This window comes from Hypomesus nipponensis, chromosome 22, assembly GCF_054491055.1.
Source record: "Hypomesus nipponensis isolate SF chromosome 22, ASM5449105v1, whole genome shotgun sequence".
NCBI classification, from domain to species: Eukaryota; Metazoa; Chordata; class Actinopteri; order Osmeriformes; family Osmeridae; genus Hypomesus; species Hypomesus nipponensis.
This window is the reverse complement of record NC_140382.1, coordinates 8,787,258-8,813,271: the sequence shown is the minus strand read 5'-3', so window position 1 is coordinate 8,813,271 and position 26,014 is coordinate 8,787,258. Positions and strand designations below refer to the sequence as shown.

Sequence of the window (26,014 nt, the reverse complement as noted above, 5' to 3'; positions counted from 1 at the left end):
CACCAGGGCTTCAATGTCACATGGCCCCTGGCCGTTCTGCATTTCATATCGTTCCACACTCATTAGTAAACTCAGAGGAAAGTGCTTTGAGGTTGCAACACAACATTTAGGAATGGCTCCTAAAAATAAGCATTGGTGGTTACATCAATACAAAATAATAACAATTAAATTATATTAAGTGAAGAGCTCAGTGGTAAGATACTGCTGGCCATGTAATCATTCACTTTGCACAGCTCAGAATTTTAAATACATATAAATGTTATTACCTTGCACATCAGCAAACCAAACACCAGCACAAAGCATTAGAGCAAAAACCCTGAGATCCATCAATAAAAGGAAAAAGTCCAAAAGCTGGAGAAGAATGTGTTGTCTATCTTTGCCTTATCTCAATATCTGGTTTCTTTCTTCTAACCTTTCCAGCCTTTGCATGTACGAATAAAAACCACTCCCTTTACAGGTAAGACCTCATTGGCTTATTCAATTATGGTCAACACATTATGTTATGTTAGTTTCCTCCAGGATCACAATGACTCTTATTGAGAGACTTGTTGCAACTGTCTTAAAATTATTGTACTCGCTGTGAAATACATTATTGTTGCTTGCTTTTTCCACAGGTACACTCTTGCACTTTTGAGGTTCTTGTTGTTTAATTGTAACTTGTCTTACTCCATGCTCTTATTGTTCTTCCCTTTGGGACTTATTTGGTTTCACAATGTATGCTTCATGTTTGGCTACCCGCAATGTTTGGGGCTATCTCGTTGTTATGATCAGTGACCTATGCACTTTTGTAAAACTCTCTCCTGGAAGTCGCTTTGGATAGAAGTGTCTACTAAATGCCAAAATGTAAATGTTAACACACAGCCTTTGGATATTTGTATTATGTATATTGGATATTTTGTATGTTCAGTTTTTCAAAAATGTTCAGTGTTAATTTAAAATGATATTCATTGAAAGGCTTAAGGCTTTTAATGATTTGAACAAAATACCCCATAATGAGGAATCGAAAAAGCAATTTTAGAAATTGCAAATATTAAAACACCATCCCTGCAGGAACATGTTTCATTACATTTTCGATTCAGTCAGTGCAAATTCTATAACATTGGGACCCATGTGAGCAGGGAGAAGGTAGACTCCACATAGACAGGCCTCAAAGATGGCCCACCTGTGCACTGCCCCAAACAACCTTGGAGCTCTTGCTGTGAGGTGATCAGATGAATGGGCACTCAGGCAGACACATAGGAATAGGAATTTAAAACATGTTTATTCAGTACATGTAATAACTTAATTTACATTTAAATAAAGAAATAAACAGCTAAAACACAAATGATCTTTACATTTAAAACAGCAACCAGTAAAATTGAAAAATTAAAATACTATTATTTGTTTGGAGGTTTTTCCATAAAATGTGTTCAGAAGTGTTGAGGCATTACAGAATATTGTCAAGGTTATTCGTTTTTTTATATCAATGAACAGCAGCCATGAGTTAAAATACTCCTTCCTGTGGATTAGGAATCTGCAAGAAACAAATGAATACAACATGAAAAATATGTTTCTCTTTACTGTATTATGCCTTAATTGACTGAATTATCATGAACAGATCAATGCATTCAAGACGAGGTAGGATTAGATGTGAATATGCCAACATGTGCATGTGTAACTGATTTCATCGCTTGTCAGTATTGTTTCCTCCCTTTCTTGCCCACACTGGGGTTCAAACTAGGGTCCTCTTGACTCACACATGCAATGATTACCTCTCAAACAAAGCTTTATCCAGCTACGCCACCAAAAAGTTAGCAATTAGATGCTGCGGGTGGGCGGTTTTTATACTGAGCAGCGTGCCATAACAAATGCAACTCAGTCAAATATGCAGGCGCACAAAAATTCTGTCCCATGACCTACCAGGCCTCTTCCAGGAAGGTGTAATGTGAGGGATAGAGGACTGATCCAGACCACCTGAGAAGTGCTGAGAAGGAGAGAGATAAAAGGGCAGGAAAGAGATATTTAGACACCACTAAACCACATTTCTTTTCCAACCCCAATGGGCTTAAAAATAAAAGAAGAACTTAATTGTTTACTGATACCTAACCAATTCAAAGTTGCTTTTAATCAGCAAATTCAAATGAACATATTGTATTGGAATATTGAAAGACATGTCCCAGCAAGACCTGTAGTCCTACATCATGTTGCTCTAAAATTGCGGTGGCAACTTTATTGGTAAATTGCGCAATGGCACTTGTACTGACATGTCGGATGCAAGTGTTTATGCAGCTCACAGAATGTGGCTTCAATATAATAACCCTCTATTGAGGCTCCTTGGCTTGTATTACAGTTTCTCAGTCGCTTTGGCGGATTTCTCAGATATATAAATATATTATATTATGGATCCCTGTAGAAAAGGCTTATCGATCACAATATCTCACCTGTTGCACATGCTGAATCTCCCGCATAGCCAGCCTTATAGATGGGTACAGCCTGGGAAATGTCCTCTTATTCTCACCCTCATCCCCTCCAACACTTCTCCCCTGCTGGAGTCTTCCCTCCCAGCTCTCTCCCTGAGCTTCCATCCTATGTCTGCGGTCAGAAATGCGCCGAAGGACCGGAGGTCGGTTGTCAGAACTAGGATTTTGACTTGGGGGCATAAAGAGACGCTGAAACTCCTGGTGGATCTGGTCTGGTCGGGATTCTTCCTCCAACTCCTCCCCAGGCTCGAGGGACCGGTAGAAGGGGTGAATGCCCCTCAGCTCCTCATAGTCTGGCTCCTGGTCACACATCTGGAAAAAACACATGAACAATTAATAGTTGTTGATGTCATTATTTGTCATGGTTTTGGTCCAAAGAGGCCTAAGAAGTTGTTTATATTGCCCATGGGTTTGAGTAGGGAACCAGGTAGTAAACTTAAAGAAAATTGAAACACTGAATTCTTATTTTTTTTCATACCCTTTATTTTTTATACCCCCATCTTCCAAGAAACATTTACTAAAAGGAATAAATAAGAATAGACTGTATAAACACACAGCACACATCATAACCGTGTGTATAGAATAGTATAAAAGTATAGACCCCACCTGTCCACAGGGGCTGGTGAGCAGTTCCATTAAGGGCTTGATGCCAGTGTGGCTGTGGTATTCCACCAGGTCAGGCAGGGAAGAGTGGGCACGGTCCTCACCCAGGATCACATACTTCCCATTGGACTGCATGTCAATCATGTAATGTCTGCAGCGGTTCTCCCCTCTGATTGGACACAGGAAGAAGTCACATGTCATGGGGTAATAGGGTTTGGTCCCAAAAGCTTTTTAGGAGTGTTTTTGACAGTGTGTGTGTTACCTTTAGCCTTACCTGTATGACAGTGTGTAACCCTTTCGGCTTTGTCCCACTCGGATCAGGAAACATCCGACAGGCTTGTCTGTCAGCAGGTCCTCAGATTGTCTATAAATCAGAGACACACCGACCAATGACAGTTAAAACTAAACAGCAACCATGAACTGTCTGTTCACTGAATTCTCACACTGAATCTGAAGAACCCTGTGGAAAAACTGGGATTTCCTATGTGCTTATTTTAATCAAAATCAGCTATTACCTTATCATCTGTTCAATCCTCTGTCTTATTACCCATTCATATGTATGTGTTGCTACTGTAACCGACTGTGTTCTGATGACAGTCACAGTTCTATGATGTAATATCCGCCTGTCTACAATAACATACAGCTGTAGGCTGTATGTTCTTTGTTTTTCCCTTTTCACTATGAACACTGTCCGCTGGCCTTCAGTGCGAGAGACATGATTGAGATCAAAGTCTGGTGTTCATCTATTGTCAGAGATCTGGTTCTCTCCCAATTTGCAGATTACAAAACTGAGAACTGAACGGTCACTCCGTTAATGAAGAGACAGACTAAACCCTTTGTTCGTCACCCTCCACTGTCTCTCACCTGCGTGTGATCATGCCATGGAACCAGCCCGGGAAGGCACCGTCGCGCATCACCTTACGTGCCTGCGTTTCCTTAAACCAGCGAATGGTGTTCCTCCTCTTTGTGCTCCTCTCCCTCGCCCGCTCCTCTACGCTCCCTGCCTCTCCAACCAGCTCAGCCATGTGGGTGTTTAACGGACCGTCCAAAGCATTGTCGAAGGGAGTGGCCTTGGTGAGGGACAATGACCGATATGAAACAAAACAGACAGAAGAGGAAGACTTTGAACAGAAACTCATGGAGGTTGATGTGATAGGTTAGGATGTCATTCTTTACAAGAGTTGTAAAGGGCGGAAGTGGCAAGCCAGTGGTTGAGAGTTACATGTTGATATGTTACACCACCACACTGCTATTTTGATCTTAAATCTTGTATCTTAACCACGGTCTATAATCTCAACTCACCTCTAACATTTTACTGCGGGGTCGAGGAACAGGTGCAACCTTGGGTCCCCTGATCCCAACGAGGATGGAGCGAGGCTTTGGCTGGGGCTTTTTGCTCCTGGGCAGGGGGACAGGTGGAGAGGCTGGTCCTGGGAAACACACCCAGGAAGGCAACAAACCAATTCTATTTTTGTTACTGATATCAATACTACCAATATTCCTGATCATTTCCTCTGTGATACAGAGATAGACTACGAGTGACAAGAAAAAAAACTCACTCTTGTTCTCTTGCTCCATTTGCAGACGCTTCTTTATCTCCTCCTCCAGCAATATTGTCCTCCTCCTCTCCTCCTCCTCCCTTGCTTCCCTTTCCTCCCCCTCTCTTTGGGCCTGTCTCTGTTTGCGCAATTCCACCAGCAGAGCCAGGTAAATCCTCCTGCAGCAAAAAGTGCGGTAGTCTGCAGAAAATAGACAATTTATAGTTTGGTTTTTGCTTAAGAGAAATTGAGTGGACAGTTATCTCCTAATCTGAAGTGCCTCCCATACAATCACAGATGGTAAAATGGACCCTGCAGGATCTTTGAGTTTTAGTGCTACTAGCAAGTGCATGAGTATACATTGCTGTTTGTTGTACCACCATTGAGTAATGGTGGTGATGTTCGATCAAAATATCAATAGTCTTTAAGTCTGCCAAGACTAGATGCCAGGGTAACAGTTTTTCAATCTGGGTACACAGTCTCTTTGTGCAATCATGTCCCATCATGTGCTTTTTCATTCAAGTCTTCACTAGAGTGTACACATCAGAAAAGAGATTTACCTTCAGGGTTCACAGTCACAAAGCCGATAAAACTACACTGACTGGTTTCAGTGTCTGACTGGCAGTTGAGCACTTTTTTACCAAACGATAAACAAAGCCATAAACGTACAAGATGAACTTTTGCAAGTACATATATGTACACAGTATTACATTTGTTTCTAAAAAGTACATAAATATTAATCATTACGAGTTCATTTCTAAAGATTTGCATTCATGTCAAAAGCATTGCATCTATTGGCAAAAGGGCAAAAGCATGCTCTATGGCAGGGCTGACAAACTTTGCTCCTGGAGAGATCCTGGAGACCCTTCTGTAAAACCTTTCACTCCAACCCCAGTTGTGACAAACATGATTACGGCTGTCAACCAGCACATTATTAGAATAGGGTGTACTGGATTTAAGTTCAAATGAAAAGGACAACAGATCTTCAGGGCAGGGTTGGTCAGCCCTGTTCTACAGTATTGACAACATTATCATGTGCTTGGGAGGCTCATTACATTTCTGGATGATGAGGGCTGCTCTGCCCAGTCTCTCCAGCAGCCTGGCCAAGTCGTCCTGGTGCCAGTGCTTAAAGAACAGACGAGACGAACTATCGGAGCATAGAGAGACAGAGGAAGGAAAAAGAGAAGATTTAATAAATAAATATAAATACTAAAAGTAGCATGACTTCTTATGTAGTGCAGAGGATTGGTGCATAGGATTACCTCCACTCATCTAATCAAAGGGTTATTGTAAATTGTGAACCTTGATAATAAACTGACAATCAATCTGTATGTGCAGCAAAACACTTTTGTACACTTTTTACAGTCAGCTGCTGACACGTTACTGAAATCAAAACAATTACATTTATACCCATATTAACATTGAATAGGTGTCTAGGGCATTCTTACCCACACTTCCAGCCACGGATCTCAGTAGTATTAAGAATAGACATGCAACTGAGGAAAGAACAATAAAAAAAGGGTCAAGTAACTTTGAGACCAGTCTGTATTTTGTGTTCAACTAAACAAAGTGCACTGTGAAAAAGTAAGCCTCCATGTTTTAGTTTAGGCTACCATTACATCCTCACATTTCCACAAAATACAAAGAGTACATCTATCCTTATGCATTATGTAATGAAGTGCGTACCTTTCTTTAGTCAGCGGTAAATCAGGTTTTACTAGCAGGATGTTGTACCTGCAGGAGAAGGAGACTCAGTGTGATAACAAACCTGCATGTCAGTGTTACACCACCCATGTTACATACACAGAGATATAGAACTCCTTCTCTCACTCATGCACACATACACACACCTCTTTGCAAATTCTTGGAAGGTGGGCCTCCAACAGAATCCATCTCTTCGTATTCTGATGGTCTCCATTAAGCCATTATATCTCAACTGCAAAATAGAAGATGTGTGGTTCACATCAACATTACAAAATAGCCACTGGCACTTACTAAAATATCTGCACTGATTTAAGCACAGCACTGAAACCACCGCTCATATTTTGCATTCAATTTCCATACACCCATTTATGAGTGCAATGCAAGTTCTGAACAGCAGGTGGCCATATAGCACAGTGTCAATTCAAAGAGATCAGAAAGCAGTTGGGGTTGTCTTATTTTAACAATTGCTTAATAAAGAGTAAAAAATATGCCGCAAATCAGTGACAGACACATGACACTTTTTGACTGACGTGTATTAAGCTGTAGAGCTGAATCAGGGGTACATGACTAAATTATAATTGCATTCTCATGCGCTACAGATCTTGAAAAAACAATGTAAGGAGTATCTAATACTTTAATAAGAAGTAGAACTGTAATAATAATACTTTAATAAGAAGAATGACTTTACAGGACCTCTAACACCATGTATGACACTAATAGACAACACCCCTACAGGCTATACACTAAAATGTTTAGAGAACAATGTCCCCTCTTCGCTGTGTTAAGGATGAACCTCCTGAGGCAGAATTCCATTGACATTAACAGACAGCCAGCCAACTGGAAACCCTGTGACCTAGCAAGCTAGCTGACTGTCTGGCTTACCAGCCACTGATTACTTTCCTTACAGAGCACAGTGAAAACACAACTATATGGTGGAGTGACCTACACCCTCACGGTTGGTCATAAAATATATTTGAAGAAACCAGGTAAATCTAATAGTTTTAAAAGGGTTAACTATGTTGAGAATGAAAGAACGTGTATCCAAAAGGCTAGAATATATACTTAATTGAGTCATTAAGATATTTGATGTCGGTCATTACAGTACAATGGGACAAGAGACAGCTCAAAAACAAGCTTCACCTGTCCATCAGGTTAAGGGAAGCTAAAAGGCCACTGAAAAATGTCCCTGGTTGCTGCTTAATCCACCTCTACAGTATAATTTTGAACTTGATATATGGCCCAAGACAAACCTATGTATTGTACTGTTGTATAGTAATGGTATTGTAGTGAGGATTGGTGTTAAAATGTGTTTTGTTCCTCACCTGGTCCATGACTAGTTTGCTGTCCACTTGATCTGGCAACTTACTGCCATTGGGTTTGATACAGCGAACAAAGTGAGGATTGGCGGCAAACATTTTCTCCATCAGCACAGCCAAGGAATGCTAGAGAATGCACAGGGTTTCATTATCCTTGATTGTCTGCAATTGGAGGCATGTGATGGAAATGCAAACTTGCACATGGCTTTGAAATCTGTGACAGATTGATTGGTTTTAATTCCTGCCATACCTTAAACTGAGCCCCTACAGAATGCTTCCTGGTAGAATTGAAGTTGTCATCCTCTTTCTGTTGGAGCTGAAAGGAAATAAAAACAAGACCTGTTTATTAAGAAACAAGGAAGTTAAGAACGTCTCACAATAACCCCTGATGCCTACTTACTAGTTTCCAGCCAGTCTGATTTCTACTACACACACTATCATATGATGCTTTCCTCTGTGAAATGAGACCAACAAAAATGCCCACCTTTGCTTTGCGGGGCATCAGAGTCCCTGTTCTGGATATGGTGGCTGAAAAACACATGGAATATGAAATCACACGTGATTCGAGTTCAAGACACCAAACTTATAATAATTAAAGTTTTAGCAAAGAGAAATACAAATTATACCTCTGGTCTACATTTGACTCATTGACCCAGTAAAAACACATGCAGGGATGTGTGTGCATCCTACAGTTCACTGTAGCTATACAATACAAATGAGTAGTGTATGATAGCATCATAGTACCTCAGCTAAACACACACACAGTCTAAATTAAGGGGAACTATATCAGTACAATACTATTTTCAATAAATAACCTTTAGAGATTGAACTCTGAATCAAAGTAACCCCTCCAACTTCTCATTTTCACCTGCAAAGAGCACACTGAGGAGAGGAGTAACACTGTTGATAAAGAGTCCTCTGATACTGGCTGGAATAGTGTCTCGGTTCTTCTCCAGGAAACCCATCCCGTTATACTGGACCTGAGGAAAGGACACACAAATCACTGAAGAACAATCCCACACAACAAATTATTTGAACACAAATACATTTTTGCCTTGCAAAAGTACATTTTTTCCTAACCGTCGAGACATTATACAATACCCCATACTGTATATTGACGACAAAGAAAATAATTTATGATAACAAAATACAGAAATCTCATTTGCAGGGATGTTTCCCCCAATTAAAATGATTTGTTGTAGTAGCAAATGGTTGTCACCTTCCCAGCATAGTGCACCACGGTGAACAGTGGGCTGTGACTGCGCACCACTTCGTAGTGGGAACTGGTTTTGAACTTGCTGTTCAGCTTCTCCACAAAGTTTTTATCTGAGGCCTAACAAAGAAGAAGAAAGAGGGTGGTAAGAGTGTCCGTGTAAATCACTCCTCTGTTCAAATGAAAACACCGTCATATTTGCATGCCACGCTTTGTTTGAAGAACATTTAGCAAGGTTACCTGAGGGAAGGCACTCTGCTCGTCCAGGAGAGAAAGTATGCCGATGGGCTTTGTGAGGAAGAGGTCCTACAGGGAGAGGAAGGGACATCATTTAGGGGCTTTGTGAGGAAGACGTCCTACAGGGAGAGGAAGGGACATCATTTAGGGGCTTTGTGAGGAAGAGGTCCTACAGGGAGAGGAAGGGACATCATTTAGGGGCTTTGTGAGGAAGACGTCCTACAGGGAGAGGAAGGGACATCATTTAGGGGCTTTGTGAGGAAGACGTCCTACAGGGAGAGGAAGGGACATCATTTAGGGGCTTTGTGAGGAAGACGTCCTACAGGGAGGGAAGGGACATCATTTAGGGGCTTCGTGAGGAAGAGGTCCTACAGGGAGAGGAAGGGACATATTTAGGGGCTTTGTGAGGAATACGTCCTACAGGGAGGGAAGGGACATCATTTAGGGGCTTTGTGAGGAAGACGTCCTACAGGGAGGCAAGGGACATCATTTAGGGTACAACAGCAGCTGGTCACAGACATTTGTTGACAACCAATGAAATATATGCAAACTTGAGCGAACCAAATTCAACAATAATTTGTCTAGCATGTGGCTTCAGCTAAGCTATGGGTAGATAAATAGTGTTTGACAAATTAAACAAGTGTCTCCCCTCTAGATACAGGTAATTAACATACACAAACTTCTGGTATGTTTGCATATGGCCTCTTCTGTGTCTGTGTACGTGATGTAAACTAAATCATACTGTCAGCAGAGAGACAGAAAAGCACAGTGAGCTATTAGTAGAATGACAGAAGTTGCAACAGAACAAGAAAAGAAATGAGGTGCAGATGAGTATGAGAAAGGAAACATAAGAGGTGAAGATAAAGATGGTGTTGAGCATCCCTAACCAGTATAGGTTTGTTGTCTTTAAAGGCAATGTTTTCCCATTGGATCCCTTCTTCTTTGTATTCATTCTGTTCCATCAGGAAGATATGCTGAAGAGGAAAAAACACCATCATGACATGGTTATGCTTGACCCAAAAGTAAAGATATTAAACTAACATCCCCTTTTCTGATTAACATGTTCTGGTCCAAAACAGAGGGTTCACAAAGGACTGATGCAATAAGAACATAGAGGTGGGTTAGGGAGTAAGGATACAGCTGGGTGTAATTGTTGTCTGGCCTGTTTGTACTGTAGGACATGCATTAGTGCAGTGGTATAGAGCTGACTGAAAATGCGGGTACTTGCACAGCATTTTTCTGTGGTGATTAATGGCAGTGGTGAAGATACTAGTATAATGTTTATGTATACGTGAACACACCTGTTACCTCACCTTAAAACTAAAAAGCATCAATATCTACACACACACGGCCTGTGTTACACGCACATTTGTTATAGTTTTTTAGGTCATAAGCTTTTGTTTAAGAGTTTGGGTTGTAACAAATCTTTTCAAGTCTTTCTAAAATGACAGTTAAAGCATGCATGGCTGGGTCCCTTAATAACAGGGCAACTTCCATCTGCTGCTTCTATTTATACTTACATGGTTAAAGAAGAACTGCAACTGTTCATTCGCCAGATTGATGCAAAGCTGCTCAAAACGGTTTACAGCAAAATTTTCAAATCCAAAAATGTCAAGAATACCTGGAAAAAATACAAATTTTAGTGGAATATCTCCATACTGAAAAGAAAGGAAACTTTTTGAAGGTTTATAAACTCACCTATTTCATGCATCTCATGATCAACATTAGGTGCCAGAAGTTCGTTGATCTTGCTGACTATCCAACCAAACACTCTCCCATAGGCCACTTTAGCTATGGAATCCCTAGCATCTGCATTTGCAAAAACATGAACAAAACTTTAAAGCAGCATTTGTGACAAACATGACATCTCAATTTGCAACTCTGGTCGAGCAAATTGGGCATGGTAGAGACAATTTGTCCATAGTTTGTAAGTTACTTATGTGAGACATGCCCCCAGACAATTATATCTTAGATAATGCATGTATCCATCTAGACATGCAGAACACATAAATTATGTCAAATACAGAAGGAAAAACATTAAAAGCTATGCAAATACCATCCCATTACCCTCTGGGATCAGTTTCACAAAAGAACTGTGCTCTTGGGCAGCCCCAGTGACTAGGGCAATTGAATCATTGAGGGACTGTTGTAAGTATACTCCTTTAACATGCTGACATTGAAAATATTCTGTCTTGGTTCTCACCTTCAGCTTGCTGCTGGTTATGAAGTCTACGGATGACCTCACCTCGGGTCATGGTCAGGGTACAGGTCAAACTCCTCAGTAGCTCCTCCTCCTGAACCCCAAACTGACCCTGGGAGCCCAAACACACACACACACACACACGACTGTCAACACGCTCCATGAGCCCTTTCCACAATAAGATGATGAAGATTATGTTTATTTCACAACATGTTGCACTGCCTTGCTATTACTGCTAACATTATCTGACGCCTTCCAACTATTGAAACCTTTACCCTGCTACTTCTAACTTGAGGTTGTGCATTATTGTTGAACACACGCTCACGGATCCCAGATCTGCTGATATTCATCAATAATGCAATCCATCATGTCATATTGCTTAATTAACTACTACCTTGTACTGTGAGTCATTACTTGTAAGGAATAGAATACACATTGTGCAACAGTTACCCAGAGAGAAGTAGGAACAAAGAGCCCTCAAACATTCTGGCGACTCATTTTACTGCAACATTGTATATTTTGTATCACATGTATATTTTGTATTATGCTTGTCAATAAAGCTATAACAGCCATTTTCCCCGGCATGAAGAAAGTACTACTCTCTCTCTCTCTGCTCCATACAACGAAATGCAAGGTGTGGACAAGGGTTGGCTGATCCAGTTTAATCTTAGAAGTGTTGTTCACAGTGCCTCTCTCCCAACATAGCCTTGTGACCTTTAATGGGTATTTTGTCTTATCAGACCAAGCCAGATGAGGCTCAAGCTCTGCTTTAAAAAGGGTGTGGATGGTAGAGGGGGAAGGGCAGTGATTCATTAATGGTTGTAGAATGGGTTTGTGATCAGGCATGCACATGGTTACCTGTTAAATAGGGTTTCATGTTTTCTAGCACACTATACAATAGCTGATGAACACATTCGCAAAAACACGTGCTAAAGGTACACTATGAAGTATGTGCTAAATAGACAAATTGGTATGTACATTGTTTGCACAAATACTTTTCAGATGGAAAGATTATAGATCAATATGCGGGTAGAGGACTGTAATAATTAAGTCAACAATAATCTTTACCCAATGTACACTCAATGTAAAGGTTTTTCATTTTGTTATTGGTGTACTCTACATAAACACACACATCTGGTATTCGAGCACACACCCTTCATTCACCGCATGACTGCTGCAGATGACGAATATGTCAAAATGTCATACAGAAACCATCCTCCCTTTATCTAACACCAACCTTTGAAACATTTTACAACCAACCATATACTGTCGGGTAAACTGTGTTGTTATGTATAATAAAATGCACTACCATTTGGATCAAATTGAAAGAGGAAGTTATGAAGGCAAAAACATGGAGGGAACACCATTTATGTTCAACAGAACAAGGTGTGTCTGATAACAAAAGAATGACAAATGTAATGGGAGAATAAGTAGCAATCACAGGACTTAACCTTTCTAATAAATCCCCAAATCTTACCAAATCATCCCATACAAATCCAAAGAGAATTAAGAAGAATATGGAGGCAGCTTTAGATTAAACTAAACTCAGCCAACTAACTAATCAACCAAATAAACTAAACTATCCCAACAAGTTTACCCCCCACCCACAAAACATAATATAATATATATATAATTAAACAACCTTAGTATTCCAACCAGCCTAAGAAAGCTAGACTGACTGAAAGTTGTAAAGCGTGACTTACAGCAGTAGCTTTGAGCCAGCCCATGGACTTGTTTGTGACCTTGACACCGTCTGTGTCGGTGGGTTCAAACATAATGTTGCCTAGAGACAGGATTCCTGCCAGAATGGTCATCATGTCCACCTTCTCCTGGATAGACGACAAAATACAGATCTTTCATTTGTCAAGCATATCAATCATTCAAGGAAATCAATTGACTGATTCACTATTTTCAGAAATACAAAACTGTCAATAGAAAAATACATGATAAACAAGATTTGGCAGATTATAAAATAATGGCAGATTATAAAATAATAAAATAATTGTCCTCATTCACAAGAACTATTCACCTACTGCAGCTCCTATGAGGAAACAACAAACACAACAAGGGAAACATGGTACCGCACATGTACAAAGGTACCTAATACAGTACAATTCGGCATTTGTGAAAACAGTGAAGATTGTAATACCCAGTTGTCTGAGGTTTTACCTGTTCCTCGAAGCCCACCATATCCATGGCGTTGCACACCTCGCGATACTTCTCGTTCCACCTGCTCCCCATATCTTCAGAACCGAAGCGTCCGTCCAGATACCTAACACACATTCTTATTTGTTCATTTTTGTACATATTCTATAGACAAAAAAGTATCACTTCCAGACAGCCAACATATATATACAAACAAACCTGCACAGGCATGCAACAGACTAATGGAGGGGGGGCTGGTTTGTGCGATAGACTAATGCAGACAAGGGAGACTGGCATTTTGGAATGGAAGGGAGAAAACAGGACAGAGTAACACGGCGGATATTGCTGTTAAAAAATAAAAATAAACATAGTTTTTTGCAAAACTGTGTTGCTTAGGTGGCCGCCTTAACTGAAAAGTACTGCAGGAAACCCTGCATACCAGTCTTACAGAACTGTCTTTGATGCATTCACACAAGCTTCCTTTCTAAGCAGCATAAACTACCATCACCTAGGCGATAGATGCAGTGACCGTTGACAACATTTTGAATTAGGAAAATGTGCTCCTTTCGCCCAACCCTAGGCTGTGACCCACCTGTACTGTGTAGGATCCAGAAGGCCGTACATCTCCTTGTCATCTGGTGAGATGCCTGCAAGCATGAAGTAGAAGATATGGAAGTTCTTCTCTCCTTCATCCTGGTGGACCACGCGAGACTTCTCCAACAGATACTCGTTGATCTTGGCACCTTTAACTGTTGAGACCGAGACATGCAGTGACGACAAATACAATAAGACTACCAAGGGAGAAGAAAGCTTACACAACTGGTAGGCATACACAGAGAGCTGCTTACACACTCGAACACACGATCAACACATGGTCCATACACAAAAATGTGACCCACCTGAAGAGTTGTAGAAGCGCAGCTGAATGTATTTTCCAAAACGACTGCTGTTGTCATTCATGACCGTCTGGGCATTGCCAAAAGCTTCTAGAAGAGGGTTTACCTTAGGATGACAAAACACAACATTATTAAAGTAGAGGAACTCAGATTGTAGTACTATGGCTGGAAATAACTGTCTGGAGCCTAGTAACGTGGCTGGAATCTTTTTTTCTTTTTTTAAACACAGTAAAACGCTTTTGGAAACACTTGAACAAATTGATTTATGGAAACACTTGAACAAATTGATTTCAATATAAACTGATCAACTAAGTACAACCTATGGAGTAACCATATAGTCCATACTCTCCGTCCATCGGGAAAGTGTTACAGAACCCTCTGTTACCACTCCAGTAGGTTTCCCTCAGCTGTCCACTTTGTGAACTTTGGACTCAAGCGCTGACCCCCCTCAGTAACCTTCCACTTAGGTTTATTGCACTACACCATTTCGCATTTTAACTATTTAATCTGTACTTCAGCACGTTTCTTACCTCGTTATACTGCACTATTAAAGACAGATGATAGAACAGTTATGTGTCTGAAGATATTGCAGAACATATTTTCACAAGTTAAACCAGTAACACAGGATTTCCTCCTCACTGAAAATGTGTGTGGAAATGTGGCACCCCCCCCCCCTCCCTGTAAGGTCAAGTTATTATATTGCACCAGATCACAAAATAAGTCATTTAAGGTTCCCTTTCCTATAAAACAGGTCTATAGCTTGCTCTTTTATTAAACAAACTAAATTGCCTTATGTTATTTATCTTTTTACACAACGGCATGTCATTTCCAATCAAATCAAATGTATTTGTATAGCCCTTTTTAGACACAAGCATGTCACAGAGGTCTTCACATACGCCCATAGAACTGCCCCTCAACCAACCTAAATCCTCTAGGAAGACAAGGAAAAACTCCCAGAAAAACTCCAAACGGGAGAAAAAAATGGAAGAAACCTTGGGAGGAGCAATTCAGAGAGGGATCCCCTCCTCCAGAGAAGGTTGGTAAGAGAGAGGAGCAGAACACAAGCTAAACAGTCATACAAGGTCATATAGAGACATTTCTGTCTATCAGTGGTTCCCAAAATGGGGGTCGCGAGATGATTTCCAGAAATCAAGGAACATTTTAAAACAATTATAAATTGTATATTTTAGCCACAAATCTAACAACTTAGTAGTTAAATTAATGCATGCAAATAAAAAAAAACCAACAGCCTTATGATTTTCCATTCACTGTAAATACAGCAAACCATCTGACATCTAACCAGGAGGACGCATGAGTTGAACTGTCAAGCAACCGAACGTTAAAGGCAGCGTTCTCAGCCAAGACACTGGCTGAGTTTTGGATTTCAGTGGAGAGGAAATACCCATGGCCACAGGAACTAGGTGTGCTGAGGGTGCTGCAGCAAACACAGAATGTGCATGCATTAGCAGGTTAGCTGTGGTGGCGTATACAGGGGCCGTTCTGGATCAAAGTCCAGGGCCTATTTTTACTCTCACGTATACGTAACCACCTCCGTGGATGCGGGGGTCCCTAACCCTAACCCCCCCCCCCAAAGCTGTAAACCTAGGGGAAGCACTGAACTGGCCCTATCCAAGCTAGTTTATATGGGCCAAGCAACTGAGCTTGGTTCAGATCAAAAGAACACAGAAAACCAGTAAACAGTAGGTGGACATGGAAAACTTGAAATTGCAAAAAGGCCTACTCCCTAACAACTCCACTATACTGGAAGAATGTGTCATGCTAGCCACTCCTTCTGTGACTTTGTGCTAAGGTACGCAAGGGAGCAAGGTATATGCACTGGTCTGAAATGTCTAGTGTTCCCTTGAATTAGCTGGAAGACATTCAGTTAGGTTTATTATAGTATTTGGCTACATAATGTCTACCTCAGATTAATGAAATGACGTACTCACCATCTACATAAAGGCTGTAGATGTAGTGTGTGTAAACACACACGTTCCTGACCCCCGAGCAGTGTAGCTCACAGCCATGGAACAACTCACTTCAACTGAAGTTTAAATGCATGTTCTAGGAAGAGCCATTGGAACTTTCCACACTCACTCAAAATTTCTCCTCTCCTACTGAGAATTTCTCCTTGCACAAAGTCATGCTAAAATGAAGACTGGAGAGTCATCAGTCATCAGACTATTTACCAAACACAAACAGGGAAGCTATGGGATGTAAAGACAGAAGCAAAAAACATTCTGTTGTGAAATACCAAGTCAGTATCAAGTGGTTGAAACTAAAGGGGTTAGAGAAAGAGCTATTGGTTGACTCAGAAGAGTGATAGGTTTGAGTGTTAGGTACAGCTCAAATATAGAGATCCATAGGTTCGAATTGCATTTGAGGTTCAAAGGGGCTAGAATAATCTCCCTTTCCTCCCAATGGGTTGTCGCCAATGTATCAAAAATCCAAAGTTAATGTTGATGTTTGTATTACATTTTTTTATGGGAAATGTACAGAAAGACATGAGATAGGAGAATAGTACAAGCCTTAATCCATATAAACTACTTTGTTTACATAGCCTTGGAGCAAACCTTGAGCTAAAATTCCAGACAGAAAAAGACGGGGGCAGTTCCGTTTTAGGATTACATCTCATCTAGCAAATCTCCATAGTGTCCAATTTCCTTCTAAGGATAATACAATTCCTCTTTACAACAGCATAAATGGTTCAAAAGAAAAAGTACAACCGCAGGTTCGTAAAACTATGCAATTGTTTTGACATGAACCTAATCGGAGGCCATTAACAGTTTGATATTGAACCTCAATAATCTTTCCACCAAAGACTCCTTGGTTGGCTGCTTAAAGTCAATGAACAAACTGCATGTAATGCAGAAAAACTCATTCCTGGACTTGATGATGTTAAGCACGTTACAACCTGTAAGGCAGTGCTACAAGTCCAACCAGAAAATCTACTTGAGAGTAAAGGCAGTACAAACATACCGGATTGTCGTAAATTACTCAACATTTTGGGATAGGACGTGAATCAGCTCAGTGGTAGAGCAGCTGACCACAGCTCAAGAGACACCACCCACGCCTTACTTTAAAGGCCTGAGAAGCATGCAGTAATAGTGAACCATGGTTAACAAACATACACAGACTTGTAAAACTGACCCACCTTAATCTCACACATCACCCCAGCCTGCTCCCTAGAGTACTATTGATATGACTTACCCTTATAAAGGGTAAGAGGACTACATTGCTGCTTGGTTATTTTTCATTTTTATACAATATTCTACCTGTAGTATCTGTTGTTCCAGTTGGGAGTTGGCCCTACATAACTCCATGATCTGTCGGAGCAGTAGCTTGGTGCTTTCAGTCTTTCCAGCTCCACTCTCTCCACTGTAAAAAAACAAACAAAACAACAACACATACATTTAAAATAATGCATTGAAAAGAAAAACCATGATATCCACAATGCCATGCTAGCTAGGCCTGAACATGCTTGTTTTCACAAACAAGTTGAGACTGCTTCTGATCCAGGACTGGAAATAATTTGGCAGCCAAATTACCAGAGCCATGCATGCTTGCCTACCAAGCTGATAAACAATTGATATTAATTCACCCTAAAACGTTCTTTTACATGAGGCTCACCAATGTGCACATGCTTTCTTGTGTGTGTACAAGCACGTTTAGCATACTACACTTCTTAGGGAATAAGAAAAAACATGGCCTGGGGTAAATTGTGATATGGTTTAATTCCAAGGGCATGGTCCCTAATGTGTGGGAGTCCCTCACTGATAACATATAATGCACAATACCATAAACTTCCTGTGTTCAGAGGTTGTCGGAAGTAAGACAGAGCCAGTATCAACTAAGGGGAATAGGTATGTAAAAAAAAAAAAACCTAGATATATGCATATACTTTGGAAAAATATTAATAATGGCGGAAATAAAACCACTACTACTACCACCACTACATCCTTTTATCACCAATGGCAACTATCGCTTTAGCCCCTTACACACTGAGTGGCTGACCGGTTCATTGGTCAGTGACATTGTTGTTACCCAGGGTGACAGGGCCCATTCAAAGGCTGCTGGAACCAAGAGGCCAGTGTGCTTTACACACAATGGGAGAAAGGCTAAATAACCCAGATGTATGGATGGAGAAAAGTACAAACGTGTCTTTGTTTATGCAATGTTAGGGTCAACCTATCGTATCGCCCAGACAGAAACTGGAGGCTGCCCACAAAAATCACAAAGGATGAGAAGACCCTTTGTAAATTAGTTCAGTAGACCTTGTTACTGGTTAAAAACAACTGCCAATTTGGGATACTAACTCATTGAAATCTTGGATTTATAGCTACATGTCACTAAAGATTTGTCGTCGTTGTTCCGCCCCCGCAGATAGAAATTCCCTGCAACACTTACGGAAAGGGTTTATAATCTCAGCTGGTGCCCTTACATTTCTGGCTGGCAGTGCATAAATGCATTGTCTCCCCTCAGAGGTTTGTGTGTTGAGAGAGTAAAAAAATAACTGGCCTCTTAGATTAGGGTTAACATGAACTATGATAAGAAGGGAAAGTAAGCAACTAAATTAGAAACATTGCTTAGTAGAAGAGTGCACCGAAATTGTTGATCTGATTTGAGGCCAGCTCATGCTTTCTTCAGCACACGCATAGCTAATCTATGGGAATGTTGAACAGAAAGAAGAACTGCGTTTTAGAGTTTTGTTACTGCTGCTTTTTTGATCATTACATGCTCATGTACAATGAAGTACACCACTAACAGTTTTGAAGCCAGAAAGAAATTATGTTTGTGTATTATATCACTTAAAGGCAGAATCATATATTTAGAAAGGCTTCTTTTACTTTCACCTTTGACAGCAGGTTCTAAACTCTTCACTGCTGCTAAATCCATTGAGGTGAACTTCCTTTCCTCAGCCATGTTTACAGTGGTTGTGCAGTAGGTTTATGCAAGGGCAGTGTTTCAGTGTAAGCTCCATCCTTAGGGAGATTCGCATATTACAGTGGAAAACCTCTGCTTGATTCTGGAGACTGGAGTCATTTGTAAACCAAACCAAGCCTCCCTCCTACAGTGGAAAAGTAATTATGGTTTCATAAAACTACAGAAATATAATTGTAAGGATTTTTTTTCTTCCTGTAGAGACATCTTGAGCCAACAATGATGAGGAATGGAGGTTGCTAGTAAGTGCTGGATGAAGAATGGTAGAGAATGAGACCAAGACAGCAAGGGAAAGTGGAAATGAACAAGAATAAACTGATGGAGATTAAAAATACTGGTGCAACCAAACAAAACTCAATTTAGCCAGGCACACAAGAAAAACTGTTTCTTCAACAACTTATCCACTATTCAAGATGAAAGGTCATGCTGACATGACAAGACTGGTGTTTTTGTTACCACAACAAAAAAACACCAGCTAGCCCAACTGCAGCAATGCTAATCCACTGACAACATATTCATACAGTAGACCTGCAAGTTCTTACTATAATTATTTATTGTATCCATCCCTATGGCGAAAGAAGGGAGGGTCACATTATTATTATTATAATGCTTTAACTGAGATTAAATGGATTGCATAAGCCTGGGCTGGGCAGAACATAGTTGCATTGGTTTGAGTATTCTTCACATTATCATACTGTAGCACCCACCTGATAACAATACACTGGTTCTGTGGCTCTGTGGCCAGACGTCCAAGCATGGACTGGTAGGCTCTGTCTGCCACAGCAAATATGTGAGGTGGTAGTGAACTTTTCTCATGGCACTTGTAGCTCTCTGACACCTGTGGCCAGATTCAGGCAAGATGTTAGAGAAGGAAATAAAACTAGCACTTTTCATTTGTTACACAATTAGCATATGTCTCCTTATACCATACAAAGAACTGGGAAAATGTTGTTCATCGAAACATACTGTAAAGTCTGGATGTATATCCCAGACAAAAGCATTCCTACAGGGGAGGAATGTTTGATTGTAGACAAAAGGGAGAATTAGCCTTGTCAGACTGAGTCATGAACAGGCCAGCCTTTAGGAGAACCTGCCCGCTCAACTGAACTGTCCGTTTGTCTTGTGGGAGTACTTACTTTTTTCTCATAAAGAGGGAGGTATTTAAAGGGATTGATGGCCACCAAGATGTCCCCAATGTAGGTCTGACGAAAGGCGGCATAATAAATAAATAAATAAATACATGTTAGTTTACGGCTGGCTGACGTATTTTCATACAAATCTTTTATATTCTTCACAAACAGAAAATAATCCCTCGGTGAGATTCCAGTAAACCTTCACTAAATATTGGTTGCTAAACCCACCTCTCAAAAACATGGAGATAAAAAAAAGCTTTGCTTGGAAACATTTTGCAACGTTTTAAAAGTACTGGGAGCTAAACGCAATAGAGTGGCAATCATGTAGGCTAATCCTATTGCAATGAACCGGTGTATGGTCAAAAAGTATGTGCAATTAGATGTAGTAGCTTTTCTTTTTACCCATATCTCAAAGCCATCATGAATGGCACTTTGTAACAAATACAAAGACAGGGCAAAGGGTTTATAATTTGCCTTGACGTGGAACGTAGCCTACTGCACTTTAAAAAGAAGAGAACATTTAGTAGCCCATCCTATGAACACAAAATCTCAACATTAAGCTATCGTCGCGGAATATTAATGTTTTTCTTAAAGGACTTCGGCAACAATTACATTTTTTCAAATGTGGGTGAAACAGCAGAGTTCACGTGAAATTTTAAGCCTGTTTGTTCACTCACATAGATGCGATCTTGATTAAAACGTCGAGTCAGGGACTCCAACAAACTCTTCTCATCTAAGTCCGACAAGGCTGCCAAATCTTCACAGAGCGACTCCTCCATTGCTTAAATTTAAGGAGAATTTAAAACACACGTGCTAGGCTTCAACAATGTTCCAAAACTTGACTGAAACCATAAGCAGACCATTAAGCCCCAGCTTGCGGAACCGCAGCAAAGTTTAAACCGCAGTGACCGACTGTATGCTGCATATAGTGCAGTTCAAATGACATTATGTCTCCCTCGGAACTGAAAAGCTAAATTGTGAAGGTTTTTGTTTGTTCCCGCCCCTTTCTTTGAGAGCCCTTTCACCAATTTCTTCAAACTTTACATTTTTATCCAGAAATAAATCCGAAATAAAGCCTACTAAATGCTTTAATTTACTTCTGTATTATTCATGATATTCATGATTAAATACATGTTTTGATATACGTCAGATGTTTTTTGTTTTATTGATGTCAGCTGTTATAAAAATAGTATAATGAAAGCAATTCAGTGAAACATTATGTGTAGGCCTATATCTATCAGCAAGGTGAAGTTAGTTTCATATTTGACATTCAACATGCGTCTCACATTCGGGAAACGCTAGTTTGCAGCATCGCGTGAGGGACCGGGTTTAAACTACCTAATCAATTGAGAAAAATTTGCCTAAAACCGTGCCTAAAACCGCCCTTGCATCAAAACGATGATAATATGTATATAAAACCTCAAACAGACACCTATTCTAACATTATCTGGCATACTTCCACAACCATTATTTTTTCTATTACGTTTTCTGTCATTTTAATAATTAAAAAAAAATATATTGAAAAGGTAAAGGGTGAGGAAGTAGGCCATCATTTATTAAAATAATATAGTTTCAATTTGCGATTTTTTGACACAAGTTTGAAAAAATTATTAAGATTAACAAGGATTTCATGCTATTTTCAGAGAATAGCGATTTTATATATATTTCAAACTTAATTGAAAAAGTAAAGGATGTGGAAGTATACCAGACATTTTTAGAATACTCAGGTGTCCGTTTGAGGTTTTATATTCATAGAAATATTATAATAGCCATAATTTTTTATGACTATAGTAGCTCAATCCCGGTCCCTAACCCGATGCTGCAAACTATCGTTTTCCGAATGTGAGACGAATGTTGAATGTCGAATATGAAATTAACTTAACCTCGGTAGGCCTATCTTCATTATGGAGGACCATTGTATTAAATGTATAGGCTATTGTTTATTTTATTTATGTAATCTCTCTAGCAATATTTTATATTTCCCAATTTGTTAATTAATTCCCTTATTAATTTCTGCCTTACCATTTTCATTTCAAAAGATTCATACTAACTAGTGCTAAGTGCCTGTGATGCAGTCCGTGATGAAGATGGCGGTGAGACACACAAACCAGGGGCGATTCTAGGATCAGACCTTTAGGGGGGCTCAGCCCCCAATGAAATCTGCACCATTAAATTAACTACCTACTTCTTCTCTCCTCTTCTGAAAGGTGCATGGCAACACTGGATATTATACCTGTTTAAAGCCCTTTAAACCTGTTGTTATTATTGTCATCTGTCACTAACAGACACTTTAGCAAATTCTTACGTTAGAGCACTAACTGATTTAAGTTAATAATTCATAATAATGCATTTTTTTTAAATGTTTCATTATTATTTTTAGGGGTGCTGAGATTACATTTAGGTGTGCTGAGCACCTAAAAAGCGTCTAAAATCTCCACTGACACAAACACTGATTCCTGGAACTACAGACAACCCACAACTGACCGAGGAGGCTAAATGTTTGTTTGCGCCTCGCTATATCCATGCCTCAAGAAACCAACCGAAGAGGCTAAAGTGGTAGGAATAGTGTTCTTGTCCTATCGTTTCAACACCGACAACCGACCGAGGAACACCTGAACTATTTATAGGCCAATATGAAAAAGATTATAGGCAAGTTTTGAAAAACATATTTATTTTTGTCCTTTGTACAGTACAGATCAGATCAGAAATAAATCCATCCATTAATATACTGACAATTAAGTATTTGTATCATGTCATTTCCAAATGTTATCAATACGTTTAGGATACATTTCAATCCATTGCTTCCAGACACCAGTTTCAACTTCAAAACATCAGCATGTACAAAATCTTTTATGTCTAGTTTATAAGTTAAACATAGATCTATGCTCTTAATTTGGCTCATAGTCTTAACAGTGCAGTGTATACATAATTTCCTTCAAAACTGGCATGTCATATTTGTATTCATAGTAAACAAAAACTGACTTGACAAAGTTTAGAAATACCAAAGAGATCGGGGATAGCATGTAAAAAATATTCTCTAGTTCATTTCAATATCCGGCACTGGCTGTCTCTTTCCTCTGTTGTCTTTCTCCTTCCTAGAAATGAGAGAAGGTTGTCTGGTTATGGTTTTACTCTGTCATCTGAGTGTCAAGAGTTACTATTAAATTACATTTAAACCAATTGATTACAAAAATCTGCATCTGTTCCTGTACTGTAGATTGCATACAGTATAAAAGCAAACGTGAGTTCCCTTCCCTTCTTTTCTTACATGCTTTAAGCCTTTAAATATTACAAAAACATCCACTTTTCTTACTTTTGTTTGACAACAAGAACAATAGAAGCGATCACAGCCACTGTGAAAACTACTCCTCCCAGAATTCCCACAATCAAGCCTGAGACAGAGTAAAAACAAAAGCAGGGATTAAGATTTCAAAAATAATTATAGGTTCAAATTCACATGTAACCCTAACCCTTGAGAACAATTTAAACTAACCAAATGTATCCAATTGTATAATTGAATCCAATCACATTTGTATATTCAACCATTTCATACCTGCATCAGTGGTGGCCTGATCTGGGTTAGGGATTGCCCCAGCCCCAATCCTGCCTGATCGTGCTGTAGAGAAAGAGCACACCTCATTTCAATTAGTACATACAGGAAAATGCTATCAGTGGTCATGGTGAGGCTTCTTGTGGATACAACAGGAACTGCACAACTGAGCAACTGCATGGCCAGGTGGAAGGGGCTGAATAATGTGGGTTTATTGCAGTTTCCCAACCCTGTTCCTGGAGAGCTATGATGTGGGTTTCCGGTTGGACATCCCTGGTACAGTAGGGAATTGTGCAAAATGTGTGACTTAATTGGAAAGATTGCAATATTTTAATTGCAAATACCTCAATACGTTTGTTTACTTAACATTTAAAATACACCAAAACCCTTTTGTTTACCTCACAGTACTCTATGAGTCATTTATATATTTTTTTCAGTAGATTCTTAATATGTGCTAATATAATATATTAGTATATTGTCATATAGTAATATACACACTATATGACAAACATTGATAACCAACCCATGCAGATGTCCTGGCATTCCTCTCTGGTCTCAAAGCGGTTTCCATTGCCCTGGCAGCCTCCGTAGATGAATAGACGACAGTTCTTATCCTCTGGGCTGTAGTGGTACCTCAGGAGCATGCCAAAGCAGCTGCCATGGTCTTTTTTGAGGGTACATAGAGCATCTGGGAGAAAGGAAGAACAGGAAATATGTAGATTAAATTGACATTGACCACAGTACAGTACTTGAAATATATAAACAGTGTGGGAAAATCGAACTGTAAATAAGTGCACTGTAATGCCTTAATTTAAAATTTAAGAGTTAACCTCATACAAAAAATTATAAATGAACAAACATTTTTGCGGCAAAAGAAAAAATAGTTCTCAGGCAAGACTGTAGTTAAATAGTATGATATTAATTGTATAAACAATCTAGGTAAAACATTGAGTTTAGTTTACAGTTTACTTGATCATTTACTGCAAACAAAAAACATGAATCAATGTACAGGTCAAAATCTAAAATGTAAGTAGTTTGGTACGTTAACTTCCTTCCCGCCTTCTTCCTCATTATTCCTCATTAATCAACATCTGATTCTGATTCTGATTCCCTTCTGATTAAACCTCACTTCTCACAAAATGGCCACGGGCATGGCTGGGTGTCTGCCTACCTGCAGCCGGGTACAGATCATTGTACTTGGAGGAGCAAGACTCCATGCAGTCTTTATCGTTGTGAAATCGGTTGTCATTCCCTCCCTGTCCTTTGTAGAAGAAAGGCATGCAGAATCCAGTACCGTGGTCATAGAAGTACTGCAGTTTAGACTCTTCTCCGGTCCCTTCATCCATTTGCATACTGCAGTTTGGGTCTAAGAGAAAAATGGCTGCTGGTCAGCATCATAGGAGTGACAGAGGTCATTCAGGCATGGTTTACTAGATACAAATGTAAACATCCTAAGCTTTTTTTGTGGTCTTTGTTCTAAAAGTAGCCTTTTGCACCTGTTTGACACACCAGTCTTCCATACATTCACCCAAATGGCAAAACACAAACAAAACAATAACTGGGTGATCAAACATTTCAATAAGACATCATACTAAATATGACAAAACAAATATATAATCGATCATGTTTTGTGTCTATGTGAACATTCTAACATGACAAAATATCTTAGAAATTAAACATTTGGCCAATGAAGGGTAGCAAATTCTTACTGTTACAATAACACAATGAAAGCAAAGCCACAAGGGTACAAATACAAAAAAAGTTTCATAAACTTACTTTCAGCTGAAGTCATACAAAGTGTTACACCAAGTAATAACAATTGAAAGTAGATTTTTGCCATTTTGTTGCCGTTGCTAGACCCAAACGTAAGTTTACCGTTGAGGTAAAAGTGTCTCTCTTTTCAAATCCTACTCTTGTTAGTCCAGGTAAGTTCTGTCCTTTGGACCCCTTATCAAGGATTTTAGAGTTATACAACAAGGGAGTGTCTCTGTCTCTTCCCCCTGACTTCATAGTTTCTATCATAAAACATGAAAATGACTGACAGTATCGAAGCAATAAAGACATGGTCTTTATTGTAGT

The 26,014-nt window shown here is 39.7% G+C and overlaps 2 protein-coding genes across 2 annotated transcripts; both read right to left on the bottom strand.

Annotated features, from left to right (window-relative positions):
• Positions 1-1,245: 1,245 nt before the first annotated feature.
• Positions 1,246-21,324, bottom strand: LOC146236334 (myosin-IIIa). Its single transcript, XM_084686197.1, has 30 exons — positions 21,063-21,324; positions 20,389-20,454; positions 19,960-20,090; positions 17,587-17,689; positions 14,315-14,417; positions 14,008-14,164; positions 13,440-13,542; positions 12,974-13,099; positions 11,274-11,382; positions 10,769-10,879; positions 10,591-10,691; positions 9,958-10,044; positions 9,074-9,139; positions 8,840-8,953; positions 8,489-8,600; positions 8,105-8,148; positions 7,871-7,936; positions 7,627-7,746; positions 6,451-6,536; positions 6,287-6,334; positions 6,049-6,096; positions 5,656-5,747; positions 4,622-4,801; positions 4,365-4,492; positions 3,927-4,132; positions 3,337-3,426; positions 3,066-3,231; positions 2,421-2,771; positions 1,900-1,963; positions 1,246-1,513 (listed from the first exon to the last, which is right to left on the bottom strand). Exons 1-30 carry the CDS (start codon positions 21,162-21,164, stop codon positions 1,506-1,508), a joined length of 3,288 nt encoding a protein of 1,095 aa, XP_084542323.1. The 5' UTR covers positions 21,165-21,324; the 3' UTR covers positions 1,246-1,505.
• Positions 21,325-23,105: 1,781 nt separating this feature from the next.
• On the bottom strand, positions 23,106-25,295 carry tfpil (tissue factor pathway inhibitor-like). The gene is made up of 5 exons (XM_084687892.1): positions 25,107-25,295; positions 24,459-24,623; positions 23,939-24,001; positions 23,699-23,777; positions 23,106-23,480 (listed from the first exon to the last, which is right to left on the bottom strand). The coding sequence occupies exons 1-5, from the start codon at positions 25,285-25,287 to the stop codon at positions 23,423-23,425; spliced, it is 546 nt and encodes a 181-aa protein (XP_084544018.1). The 5' UTR covers positions 25,288-25,295; the 3' UTR covers positions 23,106-23,422.
• Positions 25,296-26,014: the final 719 nt, after the last annotated feature.